Below are 24,854 nucleotides of genomic sequence, written 5' to 3' on the forward strand. Positions count from 1 at the left end.
GAGTGGAGGACGAAGTCTAGCTGTCGGAAACGCCAGATGAGAGGTTCTTATGCGTGCTGTGGAAGGGTTTCGGCGACTTGGCACCTCGGGAAGCCTTCCCCGCGAAAGATGGACAAGTTTAGTGGTGCGAATGGTCACTCGAGATAGTTCTTCCTCTTTAGTTAGCCCCGCATCTCTGAGCGCCAAAGTGCTAGGCCCAGGATATGACGGTGAACTCGCCCTCTAGGCCTTCCCAGACGGGGAGTTGGACCTTGGCCAGATCCGACCAAACAGTGAAAATATAAACTGCACTAAGGGAGCTGTGAGGGTCCAGAGCTGATCTGAAAGGCGCTCCGGATGAGCGGAGTAATATTGATAAGGCATGGGCTGGAGAAGGAACTGCTACACCAAAGAGCCATCGCCATCAAAATGAAAAACCAGGCTCTAGTAACCACCAACAGGCCACAATTTGTTCCAGGGGAGCCCTTGCCTGCCCTGAGAGTGTGTGGACTGTGTGCAGTGCCGCCGCCTCACCGGCGCAAACGAGCAGAGACACACCACGGTTTTGGTTCACATTTACGTTTGTTACAATCTTCAGTTAAGTACAGAGCAGTAGGAGTCTTAGGAGCTTGAAACACACAACTCTTGTTGCCTTTACACAACTACTGCCACTGCAAAGTTAAAAAGTGAAGAGGATGGTTGAGAATTCTCTTCGTGGAGATGCTGTATTTTGGTGTGAAATTAATACAAATGGAAGTGAGGGGAGCCTGGGTTGCTCAGTTGGTTAAGCATCTGACTCTTGATTTTGGCTCAGATCATTATCTCATGCATGGTTCCTAAGTTCAAGCCTCACGTGGAGCTCTGTGCTGGCAGCCTGGAGCCTGCTTGGGATTCTCTCTCACCCTATCTCTCTGCCCCTCCCCTGCTTGTGCCTGCATGCTCTCTCTCAAATAAGTACACATTAAAAAAAAGAAGTGATATATTCTACTAGAAAGGGTACATAGGGCGTGCCACTCGACAGTTTGGACAGGTTTGGAGTTCTTCTGCCTGATGTGCAGTCAGTGTTTCCTATAAAACCAAAGGAGTACCTGCTCAGAGCATTTCTCCCACTGATGGAGGCTGTAGAAGAGCATGGGTTTTAAAAGCAGCAGCCACCAAGTTCAGTTCCTGGCTGTGCCTTGTACCAGCTGGGTGACCTTGGGCAAGTTGCTTAATCTCTCAGAGTGAATATTTATCTGAAAAGTGAGGTTAATAATTTCTAAATGCTGGTTTCTTGTGAGGATTGTAGATAATGCATGTAAAGATCAGAATGTGCTCAAAAAACATAGGAAAAGCATGATCAATATCATAGTTTTTCTACATTTTTATTTTCTGTCTTGGTGAAAATTTTGTGATTTTACAGTCTTAGAACACATGGAACCATTATGTGTTTCACAACCCATAGTGGGTTGTATACTTGTGACAGTACTATCATGTTTCCAACAATTATACTCGGTTGCTTTTTGCTTTGGGAAGTTGGGGAAATTTTGGCCACTCCCACATCTTGTTCCACACACTTGTCAAATAACAGACACTGCTATGATGGAAATCAAATCAGAGTGTTTCAAAGTTCTCAGCACATGCCAAAGGGTAATGGTAACTCTTCCTGACCCAGCTTAGATCTCCAGTAGGTCTGTGTTAGTGTCGTAGGTGTGTTTTCCATGATCTTCCAGCTTCATCCCCCATTATTCCTGGGGCAGGGAGCTGGGCAAACACAAATGGAAGAGCAAGAGTGAGATTAACAGGAAAAGACAATAAAACTGCCAGCACACACTGATGTTAAAGTTGTCTCCTTGTCCACAAGCCAAAAACCTAGTAAGCCTACCCTGAAACAGCCGATGAAACACAGGTTTGGGAGCGGGGGCAGGGAAGACTACTTTGCCACTGAAGTAAGGCAGCATGATCCATCCTACTCACTTTTGTGAGTACTGTTGCCATAGCTACCACATAAAAGCTTCTAGTCCCTCCCTTGCGTCAAACTCTGGCACAGGTGCATCCCTGGGCCACATGCCTGGCCCCAGCAGCAGAGGAGGCTGGGACAGTCAGTATCTAGCATTTTCAGCTACTGTAAGTAGAGGTAATTATTGCCCCCTCATAAAGGCTTATTAGATAGGACATTCCCTGAATATAGGAAAGGGTTCAGATGCCAGGCAGACAAACCTAATAATAAATATCCAATACCATCCACAACAAAGAAAGATACCATCAAAAGAGAAAAATAAGAGCATGTTGGGTGATCGCCTATAGGCTTACTACATTTCTGTCATTTTACACATTGAGTTAAAGATCCTAACACCAAGAGGTCCTTTGGTAGAGAGATCCTGGTTGCCTACTGAACATTTCTCCCTTCTCCTGTAGTATCAGAGCCCTATGTTCTTAGGGGTAGTAATGTACCCAGCTAATAAACCACATATCCCAGCCTCCATTACAAGTAGGAGTGGGTGGCTAATGAGCCGAAGCCATTGGTTGGGGCTTCTGGGGAAGCTCCCTAAAGGTGCTGTTTTGCTCTTCACTCCTTGCCTCCTTTTTCCCTGCCCAGGACACAGAAGCAGTGGCTAGAGCTCCAGTAACCACTTTGTATCAATGCAGCAATCCTGATACTGGAAGCCAATTGCCAAGGATGGCAGAGAAGAGATACAGAAAGCCTCTTAGTATCTGATGACCTGTGGAACCAGCAGCCTTGGACTACCTAACAACATTCCTCATTCATATGCTGGAAACATATATGTAACCTTATTTAAGCCATTGTTACTTTGAGTCTCTGTTACTAGCAGCTGAAGGTAAGGAAGGCAAGTCCTTAGGGATACCAGCTGTCTTCAGTGGTTACAGAGTGCTTCTCTTCTAGTAGTCCAAGATGGCATCATCCTCTGGTGCATAGGAAAATCCCAGGAATGCACTTGAGGCCCCAGAGCTGCTGGCCACAGTGTCGGGAGTGCAGCCAATGGACTTTGACACAACTTCCTGGGTGAACTCTGGGTCAAAGTGTTTCAAGTCAGCAGGTCCTGCCTGTGAATATAAACCAATGGTGAGATGGGAACACTAGGGTCAGAGCCACCAAAGGAACCCACGAGCCCTGAGAGCGATGTTAGGCCTCCCCTCTGAATGCCTTGCGGACACCTATCTTTAGCTATCACTTACCCATGTGTTTACATTAATCATTTTATTCCACATGGTCCACTAACCACATATCAATTCCTCTAACCTCCTGGCACCCTGCCTGCTTCACATCAACCCTCAGACAAGTCTGGTCAACATACACTTACTGACTGTCTATCAGCCACTATTCATGGCACTGGGGACACAGAGGAACAAAATAGAGTGGGCCCCGGCTCTCATGGAGCCTATATTATGCAGAGGGTAGGAGGATTGATAATAAGCATGTACACAAATAGGCAAATAGACAACCTGGGTTGTTGACAGGCCTTATGAAGAAGATAGAATAGGGTAATATGGTAGAGAGTGACTGGCTGCTTTCACCGTTTTGGAGGAAGACCTGTGTATGAGATTGTAGAAATGGTCACAAATCCTGCATTTGCCATCCAGAGGTAGAGTCCATCTCTCCATACTTATAATATGGGTTAGCCATGTGACTTGTTTGGGGCAATCTGTTACCAGATGTGGTTCAAGCAATGGTTTGAAAGATGCACATTGGGAGTTGTTCTCTCTTGCAGCACTTGGAACCCTGGGCCACCTCCTGAACAAGCCCAGGCCAGGCTGCTGGACTACGAGAGGCCTTAGAAGGAGAACCCAGTCTCCCCAGCTGCTGGCCAACTCCCAGGCATTTGAGTGAGGCACCTCTAAACCACTGACATGAGAGAGCGCAGCAGAGACTAGCTGGCCTGGCCCAGGCCAAAAAAACTCACCCAACCAACCCAGAGAATTGGGGCAAAATACAAAATTGTTGTTTTAAGTCACATAGTTTGGGGGTGACTTGTTACGCAGCATGAGCTAACCAAACTAGTCTCTTTGTGAAGAAGGCACAGTCTGTGGAGAATGCTAGGCCACCTGGGTTTTCCGAAGTAAGCAGGTGAACAGGTGGAAGGGTGTACGTATGTGCTTGAGTGTGCAAGCCTTAGGTTGTAGAACCAAATAGACCATGATTTCCAGCTTCTTTAAAAGGCGACCAGGCACAGCAGTCTCAGTTCAGGGCTGAGAGTTCCAAGACCAGAGTGTAGATCCTGGCCCTGGCTCTTGTTAGCTGTGTGGTCCTAGACAAGACAGACATTATCTGTTTTCTACAAATGATATCGATACTAAAGATACTTATCCAAGTCCTCACAGAGGTGGGTAGGTGGCAGAACCAGGAATCCACACCCAGCGTGTCTTACTTTAAAGTCTATTCACTGCATTCTGTTACCTCCCTGTCTAGTATTTTTTATATTGGTCTCTCTCCAGGGTGTATGTTCAATATTATCCTCCGGGTCTTTTTTACGTTCCCAGATAAAGAAATTTTTCAGGTACCTGGACTGAGCGTAACCTATCTGACAACCACTGTCAAGAATCTGGAGCTCAAAGATACGTTCGTGAGTGGGTAATCGACAAAAGGCCAGGTGTAAATAGCGAGTTCACACTGCAGTGTTGACATATGCAAACTACATGGATGGAAAGGGCTTGACCCTATTGGACACCGCAGGTGGCTGAGAGACCCTCCAATGTCCGCTTCGAATGAGGCTCCTTTCATGCATACTACCACTGCTAATTAACATTCAAACACTAACTGCATTCACTATAAATCAAAGAAATATAAGTTAAAACAATATGAGATACCATTTTTTACTTAACAAATTTGCGAAGTTAAAAACAATGAACTGCACATGTTGCAGAGACAGACAAGAATTCTCCAGCAGACGCTCTGGCAGGAAGCTGATTCTCCTCCCCACCACACAGTTAAAGCAGTAGGAATCAAGAGCCTAAACAGTTATGAATCAAGAACCAGACTGGCTGGCTCAGTGTGTGGAGTGTTGACTCTTGATCTTGGGGTTATAAGTTCAAGCCCCATGTTGGGTGTAGAGATTACTTTAAAAAAAAAAAAAAAAAGGAGCCTAAAAGTGTTCACATACTTTGACCTGACAATTCCCCATCTGAAATCCATCTTAAGGGAATAATCAGAACTCTGAGCAAAGATACATGCTTAAAGAGGCACCTGCATGGCTCAGTGAGTTAAGCATCTGACTTCGGCTCAGGTCATGATCTCATGGTTCGTGGGTTTGAGCCCTGCATTGGGCTCTGTGCTGACAGCTCAGAGCCTGGAGCCTGTTTTGGATTCTGCCCCAATGCAATGTTTTGGATTCTCCCTCTCTCTCTGCCCCTCCCCCACTCGTGCTCTGTCTCTCTCTCTCTCTCTCAAAAATAAATATTAAAAAACATTTTTTAAAGATACACACTTAAAGGTGTTCATCAGTGCATTATGATAAAGAAAGAATGGTAGTAACATAAAGCTCACCATTAGGAGCATGGTTGGATAGATTGTTACTTACCAACATAGGGTTTAAATATTATGTAGCCATTTAAAATAATACTTATAAAAGTTTTACATGATTTGGGGAAATAATGACATAGTTTTTAGCAGAAAAGAAAAAGTAAGGGGAGAAGATACCTCTATGTATAAAGTATAACCTGTGTAAGAAACACAGAAAAAGACTGTAGGGAACACGTCAGCAGTAGTTTCTCTCGGGCAGTGAGATAGTAAGCTTTTCCTCCCTGTTGCCTTAAACTCTGTTTTATATATTTGCTACAATAAATACATGTCGTTTTTATTATCAGGAGAAAAAAGGTTAAAGACAGAAAAAGACATTTTTATAGGGCTTGGTTCTGTCTGGGTGTGACAGACCACTTTCTTTCTTTCTTTCTTTTTGAGGTTTAAAAAATGTTTTATTTATTTATTTTGAGAGTGGGGGAGGGGCGGGGGAGAGGGAGAAATCCAAGCAGGCTCCACGCTGTCAGCGCGGAGCCCAACACAGGGCTCAATCTCACGACGGTGAGATCATGACCTGAGCTATCAAGAGTCGGATGCTTAATGGACTGAACCACCCAGGCGCCCTGAGATTTTATTTTTAAGTAATCTCTACACCCAGCATGGGGCTTGAACCTACAACCCTGAGATCAAGAGTCACACTCTCTTCTACTGAGCCAGTCAGGTGCCCCCAGAGAGTGCTTTAAACAGCAATGAGGGTTATTGGTGTTGAAAATGAAGGAAGGGCTGCGTGGCTCATCACACAGAGCTGGGCTGGAAGTCGGGACTTCTGGGTTTTGGAACCAGTTCTGCCTCTAATTCACCATGTGGTCTCAGACATATCATTGAGCCTCTTGGGCCCTTGGTTTTACCACCTGCAGAAAGAGGGTTGGTCCAGATACCCTCCAAGCTCCCATTAGCCCTGGGAATCCAGAATCTGGAACATGGTGACCTCTTACCACATTTGGGTTGAAGGGTGGAGTCAGCCTCTTGTGGTACAGGTCATCCCAGTTTATGGGGCTGAAGAATACATGGTTCTTTATCTCAAGCTGCAGGAAGAAGGTGCTGATCAGTGTTCCCTATAGCACCCCTCTCCACCACCCACCCCCATGTCCCAGATCTCCAACACTACTGGCAGCTGGCTGTCAAGCCATAAAACCTTTATTGGGAAAGTAATCTGCACTTCCGGCTGGTTTCCTGGGACAAAGGGGTGTTTTGTAGCCAGGCCTCTTCTCTCATCTAGAACCCAAACCCTTCTCCCCCAGAGCATTTGTTTATTCACAATTATTTACTGAGCACCTACTCTGTGCCAGCACCATGGTATGCTTTGGAGGTATGTCCATGAGTAAGATAGCAGGACCTGCCCTTGGGGTTCCCAGGGGCTCTTGCAACCCCACCCACCTGCCTCAGTGCATCTTGATTCTTCTAGAATACAAACCAAAGGAAAAGATTACATCAAGTCAGTAAGGAAGGTTAAGGAAGTAAAGCCCCAAGAAAAGCTACAGTTTCCCGGAGACCCAGAATTTAAGACTCAGCCTCGGGCATGAATCACTATTTCTTTCCTAGTCTAAGCCAATGTCATCATCAAGTGCCTCCTATCCCAGCAGGACCCTCTCTCGATCTGTGTTTTGCAAGGAATGATTCTCCAGCTCCCTACACCACACCCTCCCCACCCTGTGGACTTGTTAAAAAGCCAGATCCATGATATACTGAGTACCCAAGAAACAGATAACACTGGTTGCCTTTAAACTAAGGAACTGAGTCACTAGAGGAACTTTTTCTGAATATCCTTTGAATTATGATCTATGTGAATATACACCTTATTTGAAAAATCATACATATTTTTTAAGATGCAAATTTCCACCTGGAAGAAGGGGAACAGTGTTCATCAAAGTCTCCCTGGCTTTAAGGATGGCTGGCCAGGGATGGGTAGACAAATGCCCTAAAGATTGTTACGCTTCACAGCATCTGGCATGTGGGGTACAAATGCTTAAAAAGCACTTACTATGTGCCAGGCACTGGCCTAAGCGCTTTGTATATATTAATTCACGTGATCTTTGTAGAAGGTATGAGCTAGTTGCCATTATTGCCAGTGGGGAAACTGAGGCTTAAGAAGAGAAGTTTGCCCAAGGCTCTACAACCAGTAAGGACTAGTAAGGTGGAGGAGGGATCTGAACCCAGGTAGTCTGTCTCATAGTCTGTGCATCGCAACCACTCTGCCAGAAAGAGAAAGCAAACTTCCAGGGAGAAATGCACTGTGGTCTTCCTCTTATAAATTCAAACGGTCTTTGGTTGACTGGAGAATGTAAGATTATTTTTTAAGTGCTACTTTAATGAAAAAAAAAATCATGAACTCATTGCAGGAATGGACAAACTATTCATCTCTATATCCTGAGTGCCCAGCCTGGCACTGGCACAAAACAAGTCCAGTCCTCTCTCTGCACAGAAGCCAGAGGAATTTCTTAAAACTGAAATTGGGTCTTACCACACCCCTATTCAAAATCCCCTAAAGTGTACTATGCTTCTTGTTTCTGCCACAGGACCTTTGCACATGCTGTGCCCTGTGTCTGGGATGCCTCCTCTCAGCTCTCTGCATGAGTGGTTCCTCTCATCCTTCAAGTCTCAACTTAATTGTTACCTCCTCAGAGTGGACCTCCCTCACCATGCCAGTGTGAATTTACTCCCTCTCATTATCGTCTATCTTGCTTCATTTACTTCCTGGTACTTGTCACACTCCACAATAATTATACACCATGATGTTTGTTGTCTGCCCCCCCCCCCCACCCCAACTTAATAAAGCCAAGGACCCAGCCCATTGAATCCCTAGCACCTAGCTTGATGTCTGGTGCATAGTAGGTGCTCAGTAAACATTGGCTGAATAAAAGAACCAAACTAAAGGAAGTAATTAAGCAGCAGCAGCTGTGAATTTCCAGAGGAAGGAGTTAGCAGTGCCTGGTTTTAGAGGGCAGCTGGATGCACACCGCTGTGCTTCTCAGCCGCTTCTGCAGGATGCTGAGTGCCCTGTCAGGGGCCAGTGGTCCACTGGCAGTTCACCTACAAAGTCTGATTTGGAGCCCAGCCGCTGCCTCTGGTCCTTGTGGAGAAGGCCTTGCAGGAGGTCGCAGGCGGCCACCGTCTGGCCCCCTGGGATCTGTAGCGGCTGGTACAGAATATTCTCATACATCTGGGACACGTCTTGGCTGTAGAAGGGTGGCTGGTGAGAGAGAGAGAGAAGCTGGAGGCTCATCCACACCAAAGCGGGGGGAAGGTCTCAGGGAGTGTTGGGGCAAAGCCAGGTAATGGAAAGATTTAGCCAGACTGCGTGTTATGCAATGGCTCACATGGCAGATCGGAGAGAGACAGAGACCTCTGGGCTTCTGGCTGCTGGGAAGGCTGAGAAGGGACCTCCCGGGAGCCTGCCCCATCCCACCTCTCTTACCCCTGCTTGTGCACCAACTCTGCACTTTGCAAAGTTAACACTTCCCCCCTTGTCATTCCGGCCCACCCCTCACAGCCATCTCTGAAGGCAAGCAGTAATTTGTTGATGAGAACACAAGGCTCAGAGAGATCAAGCCACATGGCCAGGAAAAGAGCCAGCCCCAAAATGTGCCCAGAGCCCACTCTTTCCTGGTGCTCTCCACCCCCACCTCCTCCACTGGCTCTTCTTTGTCCTGACTCCACAGAGCCTGCTCTTTCACATCCCCCGAGCTCTGTTGACAAAGCCGCCCCGAGCAATGCCTGCACTGGGGTGAGTCTACCCAAGCCTCCAACTAAGCAGGCAGCTTAGGATGGGGCCCAGGGCTGGCTCCACAAACTACCATCCTTGGGATCTTTCTGGGCCTGTTTCCCTCTCTGTACATAAGAACAGCTCCATTTCCTATAGTGGCAGCCTCCAAAGGCTGTTTCAAGGTGCCAAAGTGTGTGTGTTGTAAAGCGCTGAACTAACATTACTGAAAAATATACATAATCCTCACATCATCTTTTTTAGCTTGAAGTAGAGAGCGAGCGCTCTTTCGGTTCCTTGAGGAGTCTGAATGGCCACACAAGGCAGAGATCCACCCCCAAGGGACCAAGCCACAGGTCCCTTGCAGATGTTTACACCCTACTCACCAGGCCTTGCAGCATCTCGTAGAGAACGGCCCCCAAGCACCACCAGTCCACCGCCCGGTCATAAGGCTCTTTACGGAGCACTTCTGGAGCCAAGTACTATTGAGAAGAAACATACGTTATTTAAGACACTCGGACTCAGTCTCCCCATTTGTTTTATTTTTATTTTAAAAAAATTTTTATTTTTTATATGTTTATTTCTTTTTGAGAGAGAGAGAGAGAGAGAGAGAGAGAGAGAGAGGGAGAGAGAGAGAGAGAGAGAAATGCAGCACAAGCAGGGGAAGGGCAGAGAGAGGGGGAGACAGAATCCAAAGCAGGCTCCAGGCTCTCAGCGGTCAGCACAGAGCCTGATGTGGGCCTCGAACTCACGAGCCATGAGATCACTACCTGAGCTGAAGTAGGATGCTTAACCCACTGAGCCACTCAGGGGCCCCTCAGTCTCCCCGTTTGTAAACAAGGCACTGGGAAGAAAAGATCACCAAGGGTTGCTCCTGCTGTGATATTCACCTGGCTGTGTGCATATGTTCATTCAGCATCCATTTCTCAAAGGCTTACTCTGTGTATGACCCTTTGCCAACGTGCTGGGGACATAGGGAAGATCAGGCAGGACTGCCTTGTACAGTTGTATATGTTGTGCACCATACAAAAGTACTAGCCAAAAGGAGACAGGGGGATGCAAGCCTGGCTGTGATCAACTCACCAAGCCATAACCCTAGTATAGGGCTATATCTGGCAACTTTATTAATATTTAATGGGGTAACTTTTTCTAGTGAATCTGCCCAAGGGGGTGCCTTTATCTAATTTGCACAAAGCATCCAATCAGTGTCCTGGGAATAGGAAAGCCCTGTGAGTACTCACAGTGCATTGGGGAGACTAATGGTAAAGTGTTAGTAAACATGGCACGTGCTTGTACTGGAAACCGTAGTAACAGAGAGATGGATAGGAATCGGGAAAGAAAAGGTGACACTTGAGTTCATATTGACAGATGAATGTATGTCACAGAGCTGTGCCTTCCAATGAGAAGAGGACCTGAGGCATGACAGTGTTTTCTGCCAAACCCAAGGGCTTGGCGACCTCTTAGCCTGCCATCTCTGCCATGAGGAAAGGGACAGCAACAGACAAAGCCATTTTGAGAGACTGTGTGGGTCTGGGAAGGGCAGGAAGTTACACAGACCTGAGCCCTATATAGGGCTCATTTAACCTACTAGAACCTTGATTTCCTCCTCCATAAAATGGGGTTCCAGGATCTCTCTTTTAAGGTTATGTGCTAATCTGTGTGGAATATGGTACATGTGTAGGCCTTAAACAGTGGTCACAACTATCGTCACTCTTGTCTATGCTTTCTGGCATCACAGCAGGGGCTGAGTTATGGAAGAGATGACATGTTGGGGCCACATGTCTCCTGCACAAGCCAGGGTGTCATATGCCCTGCTCCTCGCCGCTGACAATGTCCAAGGAAGGGATGGCTGGGCTGTCAGGCTTTGGGACACCAGCTCTGTCCAGAAGACATCCTGCCATATACAAACACAGACAATGGCTCCTGCTCGGAGTAGTCACCTGTCCATCAGCTGTCCCAAAACCAAATGGAGGAAGCCCAGCTGAGATCTGAGATCCAGATGTTCAAGCATATGGAGAACAATGGAGCCGCTAAAGTCTTGTCCCATGTCCCATCAGGAGGAGCTTCTGCCGTGCGGCCTCTGCCTTCTAGCCCCCACCCAGATATCTGTCAACCGGGAAGTCCTTTGCATCCCAGGTCCAAGGGTGGGAGTTCAAGGAAAGATTTTAACCCCAAGGCTACAGGGAGGCCTTGGCAGGACAGATACACATGTAGGAGCTACTGCTGAGACCCACAAATTTGAGCCCTCCAGGTTCTTGGTGGCTGGCAGAGGGAGACAGACCAGTGTTTTACACTCCCAAGTCCTGATCTTAACTGTCAGGCCAAGCCCTCCTGCTCCACACGGCCCTCACCCTGTGGGGCAGTGCTGTCCCATACGGCAGCCACTTATTACATGTGGCTCCTGAACACTTGAAATGAGGCTGATTTTAGCTGAGGTGGACTGAAAGTGTAAAATATGCTCTGGATTTCAAAGACTTAGTTAGAAAAAAGGAATAAATTATCTCAACAATTTTATATTGATTGTATGTTAAAATGACAATATTTTGTATATATTGGTTTAATGAAAACGTACTACTAAAATGCATTCCACCTGTTTCGTTTTACTTTTTATTTTTTTTAAATGTTTATTTTTTTTTTAGAGAGAGAGAGGGTGTGAGAGCACACGCAAGTGGGGAAGGGGCAAAGAGAGAGGGAGGGAGAGAATCCCAAGTAGGCTCCATGCTGTCAGCACAGAGCCCGATGCAGAGCTCAATACCATGAACTGTGAGATCATGACCTGAGCCGCGATCAAGAGTTGGACACTTAACCGACTGAGCCACCCAGGTGCCCTTCTTTTTACTTTTTTAATGTGGCTACTGGAAAACTTTACATTGACTATATGGTTTGCATGGCTATTTCTATTTCTATAGGTCTGCATTGCTACAGAGCTTCACCACCTGCTGGCCGGGGCCCAGCAGCCCCCTGAGCTAGTGCTGCCGTTACACAGATGAGGAAACCAAGGCAGAGTGCACAGCCAGATCAGGGCAAGGGCTTGGGTGAAAGGCGTGAGCATTCTTCCGCCCCTGCCCAGTGTAACCTGTTGGTTCTAAGCAGGAGTTGAGGCTCAACCACTTATGGCTTGACCTCTGACCTCCCCTACAAGGTTTGGCTTACCTCGGGGGTGCCACAGAACGTGGATGTGGTCTCCTCGGGCTCTACACCCTCCTTGCAGAGGCCAAAATCCGTCAGTACCACATGTCCCTGCAGGGGAGGGGGGGCAGGGGCAGGAGAGTGGTCTAAGCTCAAGGTATGGTCAGGCCTAACCCCAAAGCCCAGGTAGTATACCCCAGGCCAGCAGCTACGGAGACTTATGCCTCTGGCACTGGCTATATGTTCCACTGGATGCCAGGAGCAATACAAGGGGCAAGGTGGGGAGATAGCATTCCACTGTCTGCTCCCAATTTATCATAGACTCAGCCGTGCTCTACAACAATGGCAGCCCCATGAATGTCCTTGCTGGAGGGGTCTGGTGGTGGCAGCTGCCCTGACAGAGGGCTGGAGACTCAGAAAGCAACTGGGCAGCTGGGCAGGAGAGTGGCTAGTGGATGGTGTGGAGACAGTGGGTAGCGTGGGACTCTGCTCAGATCCCGTCTTTAGGGACTGTCATGCCTATCCCCTCCCCCCGCCCCCCGACTGGTGGGACACTGCCTTCTCTCAAAGTTATGCCCCTCCCAAGGGACAATCCACACCCAATGACAGGTCAATGCAGGGACACAAAAGCCCAGCCTCCTCGCCTTAATTTGGAACAGTTCCAAAGAGTTGTCCCAGCTGGGGCCCTCGCCACCCCTGTAATATCACCTGAGGCCTCCTCATCTGCAACCACAATGCAGGTGGGCTTCCACCTCTATCCAATCTTGCCTCCTCACCCCCTTAAAACCAAATCTCTTAGAGCATTCCCCAGTAACCATCTGCATTCAACACTCCATCTGTTTCCAGGGAACCCAGTCTAGGACATGGAGAGACTACAAAATCCAAGAGCCTCCACTTGGCTCCACCCTTGCTCGTACAGACCTCATATACACACACATGCACATGCGATGTGCACTTACATGCGTATGCACGCACATGGATACACATGCACACATACTTGAATGCATCCCTACCCATATGCACGCACGTACAATGCATGCATGCACACTTGTAAGCACATAGCACACATGTGCACCTATGCACACACACATACACCAACCTGGCAGTCCAAGAGAATGTTCTCTGGTTTCAGGTCCCTACAGAAAACAAGAGGAAAGAGCACTGTAATGTCTCAACCACTTAGTGAGGAGAGTTGGGACTCTAGAGTCCTGGTGGGAGGACTATTCATGGAGGCTCTCAAACATGTAGAGGGGGAGACCAAGGAGAATGGGCACTTGATCCTAGAAAGGAGGATCCCTACTCCCACTGCTGAACCATCCTCCTCAGACAGAGGACCAAGTTCACTGGCGTTTCATCGGGACCTAGGGGTCCACACAACCCCTGTCATTTGCAGCAGACAGCCCAGGCCTGGCTCTGAGCCACAGGCAGGCCTCACCTGTAAATGATGTTGAGGGAGTGCAGGTAGCCAATGGCGCTGGCCACCTCGGCGGCGTAGAACCGGGCCCGGGGCTCCAGGAACCGGCGCTCCCGCTGCAGGTGGAAGAAGAGCTGGAGGGGGAGGAGGTGCATGAGAAGTCCTCTAGGTGGGGGGGCTCCAGCTCCTAGAGTGCAGGGTGGGGGGCAGCTGGCCAAGTCACCCCCTCTGTGAGCTGCAATGTACTCATATGAAAAAGAGCATGCTGGCCCCCACCCCATACCGTAGTTGTGTGCGTCCAAAGGGTCAGCAGGAGAGACTAATTCACATGGATTGACAGGTACTGGGTTCCAGGCTCCAAGCCAGACCCCTTCACAACTCTTATCTCATTTAATCCTCATGACTACCTTCCAGGTATCAAATATGATGCCAGTTTCACCAAAGAGGAAAGTGGGAGGGGCCAGGTGACTTGTCCAAGGTCATGTAGCTCATAACTGACAGAGCTGCCATTTGAACCTGGGTCATTCAAAGATGTGTTTTTCCTCCCACCTGGGCAGTAAGATTATTATAGCTGTCAAACTGAGCCCAGCCTATATCTGTCCATGGGCCAATTGCTTTGGTCTGTTTTGCTGGCCTAGAAAGGCCTTAGCTGCACCAGGGGACTTAAGGATGCAAAGCAAAAACTCTCCTCTTTGGTATCAGGCCAAAAGTCATGAGGTCACACAGACAACATCTGGGGTCACTTGCTCAGAGAGACAGAGTGAAGTCCAGGATGGAGCCCAGTTTATCCCAGCTGTGCTTCTGGGTGACCAGGTGACCTCAGGTCTCAATTTACCACAGGGACCACCCCCACCCAGTGGCCTGTGGTATAAAATGGGGACACTGGAAATCTTGACCACAGAGTTCCACTAACACTGACTTTGCCCAGGTGCCCTGAAGAGTGTCTAGGCAGCTTTGCGTGGGGCAGTCAAGAAATGCTCATGGCTGGGAGCCAGACAGACTTGCATTCAAATCCTGGCTCTGCTAGGTACAGCAGGCTGGGTGGCCTTGAGCAAGTGAGTTACCTCCCAAGCCTCGGTTTCTTCAGCTACAAAATGGGTCTGTTGTAAGGATGAGGTGAGATCATTCCAGAACCTGATACACAATGGGCATGTCAGAGCCAGCCCAGGGGAGGCTTCCTGTGGGCCCACCCACCTCTCCCCCGTTGACATAGTCGAGCACAAAGTAGAGCTTCTCGGGCGTCTGGAAGGAGTAGCGTAGGCCCACAAGGAAGGGGTGCTGCACGCTCTTCAGAAGCACGCTGCGCTCCGCCATGATGTGGTTCTGCTGTGGGGTCATAGACAGGGGCCCATGTCACAACCCAGCACAACCCCTTCTACCCTGGCACCACCCACATGGCCTCACTGGTGGGGGTTGCTGGGCCCAGGGCCTTCTCATGCCCCTGCTCAAATAACGGCTGTGGTTCCTTATTCCCCTCAGAGCCAGGCTCCTTGCTTACTGGCCAGGATTCTAAACGGATCAGCCTCATTCCCAGCCACAGCACGTAGGTACAGCTCCAGCCCCAGGGGTCAGAAACCCCTGCTGCCCTCCTCTGGGTGATAAGGAAAGTGTGTATGATTACTACATTCATGCTTTTGTTCATGCTGTTTTCCCTGCCTGGACGTCCTCTTTTCAGACCATCAGAATCCTACGTTCAAGGCCAGCTGCCAGGCCACCTCCTTCGCAAAGACCTCCCCCATCTGCCCTCTTGATGTCCTTGTTATCATTAATTCCCTCGCCCAAGTCCTCTGATTGATATTCAAGCCTCTCTCAGGGCCTGTTTTATCCCCCTCATGGGGTTGGCATTAAAGAGACTCAAGTCAGCTGAAGCATCTAGAACTCCGGGATGGCTGTGGCTTTGAGGGGCCTTTGGAGGGTATCAAGTGTGCCCCCGACACTGCACAGATAGGGAGACTGGCACCTAGACAGGGCGGAGGACTGCCACAGAGCCCTGAATTCCCCAGGCAAAGGCAGAGGGCTGGGACCTTCCTTCTGAAGGTCCTATGGGTGAGTCGATTGGCTTGCCCTCCTTGAGAAAGGTCAGTGCCCTCAGCACCACCTGGCTGCCCCCTGCAATGACCACCGCTGCACCCAGCTCCATGGGTCCTTCAGAGTTGGCACCCAAGAGCTTGGGAAACCACCTTAGCCTGGGAACAAGAAGCAGGAGGGGAAATGCCCGTGTGCAAGCTTGGATACCTCTTTCTTCTGTAAGATGGACTTTTTCTGCAGCACCTTCACTGCGTAGAACATCCCGTCAGACTTGCGCTTGGCCAGGAGCACCTGAGCAGAAGCACAAATGCAAGGCCCCACAGGGGACCTACTCCTCTGAACTTCTTATTTCTCAGGAGCCCCCAGTTCTGGCCCCACGTCCATGATTCTGCAGGCTGTGAGCTCCCTCTTTGCACATGCAAGTGACAGGCAGAGGGTGGAGGAGGCCGGGGAAGGGAAGACCCAGGCCTCCCAGCCTCACTGTATCACTCACCTTGCCGTAGCTCCCTTTGCCAATGACTTTCAGGAAGTCAAAGTCGGTGGGCCGGGCACTGGGGGAGGGGAAAAGAACAGTCAGTGTTTGTGAATTTGGGAAACCTGGCTCCTGAGATCGTATCCAGGCTTCTTTTTAACTTTGAAGCTGGGGAACAGAGGGCGCTTTTCAAGAGCCAAGCCTCCTCACCACTGAAGCATGCCATGATCTCCCAGCCAAGAGGGCTTCGAGGACAGGCCCCTGCCCCTGGGGATCCAGTCAAGCAACCAACAGGCAAGTTGGGGAGAAAACCAGACACAACTGTATAGAAGACAAGGGATCTGGCCCCCAAAGCCCGAGAAGGGCCTGAAGGGTGGGGAGCTGCTAACAATGAAGACTTTGGGGTGCATTTCAGGCACAGGGCTCATCATGAGCAAAGGCTAGGGAAGTAGTGGGAGATAAAGCAGGGGGACAGTCCTGGGTTCCAGATGGCAGAGGGTCTTGGCAATAGACCAGAGAACTTGGATTTTATTCTCAAGGAGAAGGGAGCCAGGTACGAGGAGAGCCAAGGAGGAAGAAAGTTGCTTGAGAGACCAGAACTTACTTTGGGTTGGCTGAAGGCCCCAGGTTGACGTTCCCATTGGCCCTTGAGGGCTAAAGATATTTACAGAAAAGTTATTAAGATCATCAGGGACTGTGTTAGGATCCTCTGCACCTCCCATTTCTCTGGCCTAGGCTCTGCTCCCTTCTCTACAGGCCTGCTTCCTTCCTTCTTTCCACTCGTCTACCAACCCATCCACCATCTCACCTGCTCCTCCTAACAGCCTTGGGAGGCTGCTGACTATTGTGCCAATTATGAGGGTGAGGAAACTGAGACCCTGAGAAAAGCCATCCAAGGACTTACAGGCAGCTCCACTGGCATTAGAATCCAGGGGTCCTCAGGGCCAATTGTGTATCCCATCTTCTTCTTGAATCTCTTGCCCAACTCTATGCCCTACTTGCCCTGCAAATTAGCCCATTTCCATGAGCTCACAGTGACCCCTGTCGGCCCCCCAGTCCTGCTCTGTGTTGGCCCACCAGGCTGGCCTGTGCGTCCTTAGGCTTCCTCCAGTGTGGGAAGAAGTGAGCCCCCTGGTGGTGGATGGGGGAACCAAGACTCACTCACCTGAGGACTGGGGCTGCCCGCCGGGCTAGAGTCCATTCTGTAACCGTGATCAGGTGGGTTCTGGGGGCACAAGGGGGACCAGGCATGAGAGAGCTGTTGTTGGGGAAGGAGCATGACCTGTCTAGAGTTTCAGGCGCCGCTGCACTGTCCACCCCTCCCTGGCCCTGTGCACCTGCCATAGTCTGAGCATCTCCTACCCGAGGCCAGTGCCCCCTGCATGGGAAAAGAACTGAGGTGCCCTGGACCCAGCATCTCTAATCAAACATCTCAAGAGAGAGCCAGGGAGAATGGCCCAGGGTATCCCTCCCAAGCTGAATCTTTTCAAGGGCTGGGGACAGCCAGGACAGTAAGATCCCTGTGAGCCAGGGCAGATCCAGAAGTCTAGGATGGCCAGGGCTGGAAGGACCCTTGCAGAGCATAAAGTCCCAAACCTTGCCCCCCTTTCACAGGTGGGGAACCTGAGGTCTAGAAAGGGGTTCGCCTGGGGCTACACAGTTTGTGAGCGGCAGGCTGGGCTCCCCAGGCTCCCAGACAGGCATGTTGTGACCCCAAATTCCTGTGGACACCCTGGGCTGGGATCTGTGTCATATTGACTATTATCTCCCTGCCACAAGGACTTCTACCTAATGCCCCTGGAATGCCAGCTGCCCTGGGGGCCTTGGGCCCGAGCCATGAAGAGACCCAAGCCTGGCTAGTGTCTGTTTGAAATCAAATAGTGAAGAGTGTGACCACCTGGTCTAGGCAGCTAGGAGCACAGTGTTTTCCTGCCCCCTGGGCCTGCAGGGTGAAGGAGGCTGGTGTGCCCAGGCCCTGGCTCAGGATGCCCAGTGCCCCACAGACTCACCCCTGTTTGGAAGGCCAAGGCCAAGAACCCAGATGCTCATGGAGGCTGCCCGCTACTGTATATCCCAAGACCCCAGCCTTGACCCACTGTGGGGCCTGGGCTGCAGCTTAGCCTCTCTGGGTAGAAACCACCCATCTTTACAAGGCAGGATCCTACAGCAACCACCCCATGGCCTTCTTGGGAGCTGATGAAGTGACCACAGGGGAAAGGAGGGAATCGCCCAGCCCAGGCTGTTCCAAGAGGCCCAACCTTGTGGGGCCCTGAGAGAACAAGCCGGAGAACTGCCTGAGAAACGTAGCCTGGCTTCAGCCAGTGCCCCAGGGTTCGGGCTCCCCCAGGGGGCCCACCACACCGCCACACCCTGTCCTGGGCTGACCCTGTAGGCCCCTTTGCCAGGCCCTGGCCTCTCCAGCCCCACGTACCTGCACAGCCTGAGGAGAGGCCCCGGAGGGAACCAGCAGTTGGAGCCGGAAGACAGGCAGTGGACAAGAGAGCCTCTCTCTGTTCTCCCAACAAGGGCCAAAGTGTCTGTGCCTGGCGCCGGCCCTGCCCCAGCGCCCAGCTCAGAACTCCCAGCAGCAGCAGAGGGCTGTTGATGTCACATGGGATCCAGCAGTGCTTAAGATGAGACCAGAGACCTCTGTTCCCTCAGGGACATCGCCTCCCCCTGGAGGGTGGGTGGAAGGGGGTGGGCAACAGCTGTAGGAATGCCCTGCTGATGCTTGGGGCTTTTTAGAATGCGTTTGTGTGGGGGTCAGGCTGTGTGTGTGGTGTGTGTGAGTGTGTGTACAGGTGTTTCGTGCATCGATGTGCTTCAGTGTGTCTGGTGTATCTGCGTGTCCCTGCACGTGAAGGCTTTTGTGTTAGTGTGTCTGAGTCTATGTGTAGAACTGCATGTGTTCTGCTTATTAGTGTGCATCAATGTGACCGTGTATTTAATCTTGTCAGTGTGTCTGTGCATCTGTAACTGTGTTCTCTGTGTGTGTATCGATGGGCTTCTGTGTAGTGAGTCAACATGTCGGTGTCAGTGTGTATCTTTATATATGTTGATGTGTTGTATGTATGTGTGTGAGTGTGAGTCTGTGTGTGTGTCTGCAGATGAGTATAGGTGTCAATGCATGTGTATGACTGCATGTGTAACCACATGTGTATTTATAGGTTATTGTGTGTCTGTTCATATTGGTGTATATTAGTGAGTGTGTGTGTGTGTGTGTGTGTGTGTGTGTGTGTGTGTGTAGGGGACTTGTCTGTAAGAAGACATGCTCCCTGGGGCCTGCCCAGGCCTGGTGTAGACAGGCCATCATAAGGTTCCAGAGACCTCAATCATGGCAGCTGAGAGCTCTTTGCCTCCTGAGAATCTACAGATGTTTCAGAGCATAGGTATCTGGCTCAATGCAGCTGGCCTTGGTCTTTGACTGCCAAACACTTGGCCATTTGGGCCCTTCCTTGCTGGCTGCTTCAGGACTCTGGCCTACTGTCTCCAGGGCAGGACAGGTCAGCCCAGAGCTCTCCAGCTTTGTGAGCGATAGGAAGCAGGGTCCCAGTCAGCACCCTGGCTCATGAAGGCCTGGCTGCATGGTGCAGTCATTAGGTACTCGTGGGGTCCCTTCCTCTCCCCAGGAGATCCTGAGGGTTGTTCTGAGGAATGAAAGAGTTGACAGGGCCTGACCCAGACCCTGCCTTTCTGGAACTTTCTGTGTGGCAACCATATGCTACACTTAAGCCTCTGCAATTCACCACAGTGGAGGGATCCATAGGCTGGGGCTAAGAAGGTTGGACAGAAAGGGACCTGAGCCCAATGGCCTCGGCGGTTCTCTCTGGGCTCCGAAGAGCAGGGGACCTGAGGGTGGCAGCAAAGAAAGCCAGAGTGAACAATATCAGAGTCTTCCATCTTTCAACCACACAGAAATGTTGAACCAATACACAGATGGGCAGGATGTCATGTTGACAAAACACATACCCAGAACAAGGACATGTCTTCTCAGTGACAAGACACTGATGATGCCTTTATTCAGCAGCACTGTTTTAGAACAGGAGAAGAATAGTGACCATAATCATAACTGAAATGCCCGGCTCAGAGCACGTCAGAAGACCCGCTGGCTGTAAAACTCCCTCTCTTGACCTTACGTCCCTCTCCAGACACAGTTCTGCTTCTCTGTTCTCCTTTCCAGTTAAATTCCTCGAAAGAGTTGTCTGGGCTCAGTTTACACTCCTTCTTTTCTCTCTTGAACCCATTCCAAAGAGGCTTTAATCCCAGCACTCCACAAAAGCAGCGGGCCCGGGACCCCCGCATTCCAGAGCCAGTGGTGGCACACCGGTCTTCCCACTTGGCTTTGGGATCGCCTGGTTTTCCTTCCACCTCACCTCTTTCTCCATCTCTTCTGCTGGATTTGTCTCCTCTTTTGCCACTGGCCTATCCCCATAGTCCCCAGATCTCTATCTATACTTGTTTCTGAGTCAATCACAACCAGTTTCATGGCTTTAAGTACCAGCTATACACTCCACAATTCCCAAACTTGTCTCCCTAGTTCCGACTCTCTCCTGCACTAAATCTGGGTTTATATCTCTAACTGCTCCCTCAGCAGCTCACTAGTTGGGTCCCTGGAGGCACCTCACTCGTAACACATCCAAAACAAGAGTCCTGGCTCACATCCCTTCCACTCGGCCCCACCCTGCCCCTCTGTCAGTCTTCCATCTACCACCTGCTCAAAAGTTCAAGCTGGCAACTTGGAGTTCAATCTAGAAATATGGCACCCTCACCCACCTCCAGTCCACCATGAATCCCCATGAGACTCTACCTTCAAATTAAATCCAGAAAGCACTGCTACTCGCCAGTTCTGCTGCAACCTCCCTGTCTGAGCCACGGTCACCACTTGGCGTGGACTATTGCAATAGCTTCCCTACTGTTTCCTGACGTTTATCTTTACCCTCTACAATCTTTCTCCACCCAACTCCAGAGAGCCACTTAAAAAAAAAAAAATCTAAGTGGATCACATGAGCTGGCTGCTCGAAAACTCTGGTTGCTTCCGGTCACACCTAGGATTAAAATCCAAAGTCTACCATGGTCTGCAAGATTCCGTGAGACCTAGCTCCTATCACCCTCTCCACCTTGGTTCCCATGCTCTCCCTGTCACTACACTCCAGCCTCTCTGGCTTTCTTGCTGTCACTCAAACACACAGAGTGCCCTCTGGCCTCCTGCCCCTGGCATTTACTTTCCACTCCATCTAGAATGCTTTTCCCCCAGACTTGTGCATGGCTAGGCTTCCACTAATATCCCAGAGGCCTCTGCTCAAATGTCACCTCTCAGAGAGGCCTTTTCTGAGATTATGAGTGACTGAATACCCTGGTTTGTCTGGGACTAAGGGTTTCCTGGGATGTGAGACTCTCAATGCTAAAGTTAGTACAGCTTTGGGGCAAACCAGGATGGCTGGTCACTGTACAACCCTACTCCCACCCACTCTTGATCCACTTTTTCTGCTTTGTCTTTTATTTTATAACACGTACCATGCTGACACCTTATCATCAACTCTTTGTTTTCCGTCTTAAACTAGAACATTGGCTCTATGAGCGCAAAGACCTTTCTTGTTCACTGTTGAATCCCCAGCACCTAGATAAGGACCAGCAATATGATCGGTGCTCAGTACGTATTTGACTAATGAATCAGGAACAAGCTGATAAGATCGATTATAGTACATGTATAAGGTGGAAAATTACCCAATTGAAAAATAATAGCTAAGGCTTTGTAAATCAAAACGGGAATATGTGTGTCATACAATGTCAAGCAAAAAAGGACTTTTCAAAATGATAGGTATATCAGGGATACCATCTTTATAAGAATGTGGGGCGCCTGGGTGGCTCAGCAGGTTGAGTGTCTGATTTTGGCTCAGGTCATGATCTTGTGGTTCATGGGTTTGAGCCTTGTGTTGGGCTCTGTGCTGACAGCTCAGAGCCTGGAGCCTACTTTGGATTCTGTGTCTCCCTCTCTCTCTTTCCCTCCCCTGCTTGTGTTCTGTCTGTCTGTCTCTCTCTCAAGAATAAATGAACATTAAAAAAATTAAAAAAAAAAAAAGAAAAGAAAGACATGTATGCACAGATACATTTGTGCGTAGCCACCAAAAAAGGCTAGAGGGTTGTGACCCAAGGGGACAGTGGGTTAGGGTAATTTTTGTATTTGTACCTTTGTGTAAAATGTCTCAAGGTGTTGCTGTTCACTTAATATTCCGGCACTAAGGCCTGGGGAGAACTCTGACATGTGCACTTCCCACCACACTCCCATTGCCTTGACTGGTACTCACACCTGTGCAGCTCTCAGCCTATGGCTGCTATCACTCCTGCAGCATAGTCTTCTGATTGTCTGGCCAGAGGCTGGGCATCAATACCTTCTCCTGACTATTCAGACCTATAGAGACCCCTGGGAACTCCCAGGGTGTGGCCCAAGTCCCTCCCTGAGCCCCACAAGCCCGCCCCTTCCTTCTAAGTGCCCCAGCCTAGACTTGCATGCCTCTGTCCCACCAGCTCATGGACCTGCTCACTCGTCCTTGGGCCTGCTGGACACAGTGAGGGTGGGGGTCACACAGTTCCCTGTCCTTGGTGCACTGCTTTGACCGTTCTGGTCTTCTCAGCTAGCCCTTTGCATTCAGCCTCGTATGCTTTCCCCAAAAGTCTTGCCAGATCATTCCCTGGCCCCGATCCCATAAACTCTTGTCCCCTTCTTTGGGCCCACTGCTGTTATTACACTTGTCTTCATTCTGCTGGAATTTATTCATTTACATGCCTGTCTGCCCAGTGCATACCAATGACATACCAGTAACAATGCAACCAAGTGCCAGCTTGGTCTTACTTTGTTCCCACAGCACCAGGGGTTAGTAAACTTCATCATTATCCCTGTTTTGAGGAGGAGGAAACTGAGGCATGGAGAGTTGAAGTGGCTTGATCAAGACCCCTAGCTAGTAAAGGATCTAACTGGAATTTGAGCCTAAGTAGTCTGACTCCAAAGCCTGTGTCCTGGAATTTCAGGAAGAAGTTAGGAATTTAGAAGAGGAAGGCATGGAGTTAGAGGGAAGGAAGTGAGGGTATAAGGGATTAGTTAGGAAGAAAGGAAATCGGGTGGCCCAGGAGGCAGAGAGGTAGTTGAGAGGGAAGGAAGGAAAGGAGAGAGGGGAGAAGAAGCTAGGAAGGAAGGAAATTAGGAGAGAAGAGAGGAAGGCAGGGACAGTTAGGAAAGAAAAAGGAAGGAAGGGAATTAGGAAAGACGGTGTTAGGAAGGAAAGGGAGGAAACTGGTAGCCAGAAAGGAAAGGAGCCAGGTACCTCGTGTGTCAGCTTGGCAGCCCAGCAGGCTGGCAGGCAGGGGTCCTGCTCATGCCTGAGCCTCTCACCTGAAAACTCTGGGTCCAAGCTCAGGTCCTGGGGAGCAGTCCTGGGCACAGCTCTGCCCTCCTGTCTCTCGGCATGGTCCGTCTGACCTGAAACCCAGTCCTGACTTGCTGGACAACCTTCCCAGCCGGGAGCGACCTGTCACCCACTCGCTTGGCTCCCAAACCAGCGGGGAGCTGGCTGCAGGGCCTTTCGTTACTAATTAACTCTGGACCTGAATCAAGATGCCCAGCTGTACCCACTGGCTTCTAGACAGGCCCTGCCCCAGGGACCCTCTGAACTTTTAAGAGCTACTGTACAATTCAAGTTGTGTGACCTTGGGCGAGTGACTCCAGCTCCCTGAGCCTCATGTGGATTGATGAGGATCCTGTGTGTCCTGCCTCACAGGGAGGGTCTCTGAGGTCCCTTGCCACATGGTCACATTTGTGTTCTCTGAAATGGCCCCCAGGTTCAGCCCAAATGCTAGTCTCCCACATAACCTTCCCTGACTCCACCAGCTAAATCGCATCCCCTTTCCCTTAGTGCCTGGAGGACTGGCCATTGAAAGGGCTTGTCTCACACAACCGTCCTCTCCACCCCTTCCTGGAAGGGGACCACAGCCTCTGCAGTTAGCCTGTCCCCAGACACCTCTGGGGATGGACGGCTCATTCCGTCCTGAGCCAGCCTCCTTGCCTGAAGACTCTGGCACACCCTCATGCTGAGCCAAAGTCTGCTGCCCAGAGCTCACCTGCTCTGGCACCGCTCGGGGAACCGTCCTGGGAAGAGAACTGCAGCCGAGCTGAGCCCCTGCTCCACTCTGCCCTTTGGAGACCCGAGGCTCAGGAACCAGGGCTCAGCCCTCCCCAGCTTGCATGGAAGGAAGGCTTTGTCCTGGTTCATCTGCAGCTGCCCAGACTGAGGGTTCTAACTCAGGGCAGGGGCAGGGCCTGGCCTGCTGCACAGGTGAGAAAAGTTCTGCCCGGGGAGCCCTCCTCAGTTGGCAACTCAGGGTCTGTCACGCAGCTTCCTCCATTGCCTTTTCATTAGCATGTCAGCAACTTCTAACTCACTCTAGCGCCTGAAGGCCCGGCTGCTCTGATGTGCCCTAGGGTGGCCCTGCGTGCCCTCGTCCCCACCGTCAGCAGCACACACAGCACCAAGCGTCCAGCCTCCGCCCAAACAGGGGCCGTGGCTTGCCCACGTGCCAGGAGCAAATCAGGGCCGAGCCCTGGGTCCTGCCCCCCTCCTGAGCG

The 24,854-nt window shown here is 50.3% G+C and overlaps 1 protein-coding gene across 9 annotated transcripts; it reads right to left on the reverse strand.

Moving 5' to 3' along the window:
* Positions 1-1,317: 1,317 nt before the first annotated feature.
* SGK2 (serum/glucocorticoid regulated kinase 2) lies at positions 1,318-24,316 on the reverse strand. 9 transcript variants are annotated; one of them, XM_015065399.3, is made up of 15 exons: positions 23,625-24,313; positions 18,669-18,913; positions 17,403-17,462; positions 16,842-16,891; positions 16,259-16,316; positions 15,973-16,056; positions 14,932-15,060; positions 13,759-13,871; positions 13,423-13,459; positions 12,348-12,434; positions 9,581-9,676; positions 8,529-8,684; positions 6,430-6,519; positions 2,826-3,024; positions 1,318-1,722 (listed from the first exon to the last, which is right to left on the reverse strand). In XM_015065399.3, exons 3-14 carry the CDS (start codon positions 17,436-17,438, stop codon positions 2,860-2,862), a joined length of 1,101 nt encoding a protein of 366 aa, XP_014920885.1. In that variant the 5' UTR covers positions 17,439-17,462; positions 18,669-18,913; positions 23,625-24,313; the 3' UTR covers positions 1,318-1,722; positions 2,826-2,859. The 9 variants fall into 9 exon arrangements, 7 of the variants coding, with proteins under 7 accessions (XP_014920885.1, XP_026925940.1, XP_014920884.1 ...); XM_027070139.2 differs by having other exon boundaries at positions 14,932-15,063; positions 18,669-18,835; positions 23,625-24,307; XM_015065398.3 differs by having other exon boundaries at positions 14,932-15,063; positions 23,625-24,307.
* Positions 24,317-24,854: the final 538 nt, after the last annotated feature.

The sequence above is a fragment of the Acinonyx jubatus genome, chromosome A3 (assembly GCF_027475565.1).
Source record: "Acinonyx jubatus isolate Ajub_Pintada_27869175 chromosome A3, VMU_Ajub_asm_v1.0, whole genome shotgun sequence".
NCBI classification, from domain to species: domain Eukaryota; kingdom Metazoa; phylum Chordata; class Mammalia; order Carnivora; family Felidae; genus Acinonyx; species Acinonyx jubatus.

Coding starts and splice junctions, on each gene's coding strand:
- SGK2 (XM_053199937.1), bottom strand. CDS start 17,438: ATGGACTCTAGCCCGGCGGGCAGCCCCAGTCCTCAG. Junction 15,064..15,972: donor CCATCTTACAGAAGAAAGAG/GTATCCAAGCTT, acceptor ATGACCCCACAG/CAGAACCACATCATGGCGGA. Junction 9,677..12,347: donor CGTTCTGTGGCACCCCCGAG/GTAAGCCAAACC, acceptor TCTTCTCAATAG/TACTTGGCTCCAGAAGTGCT.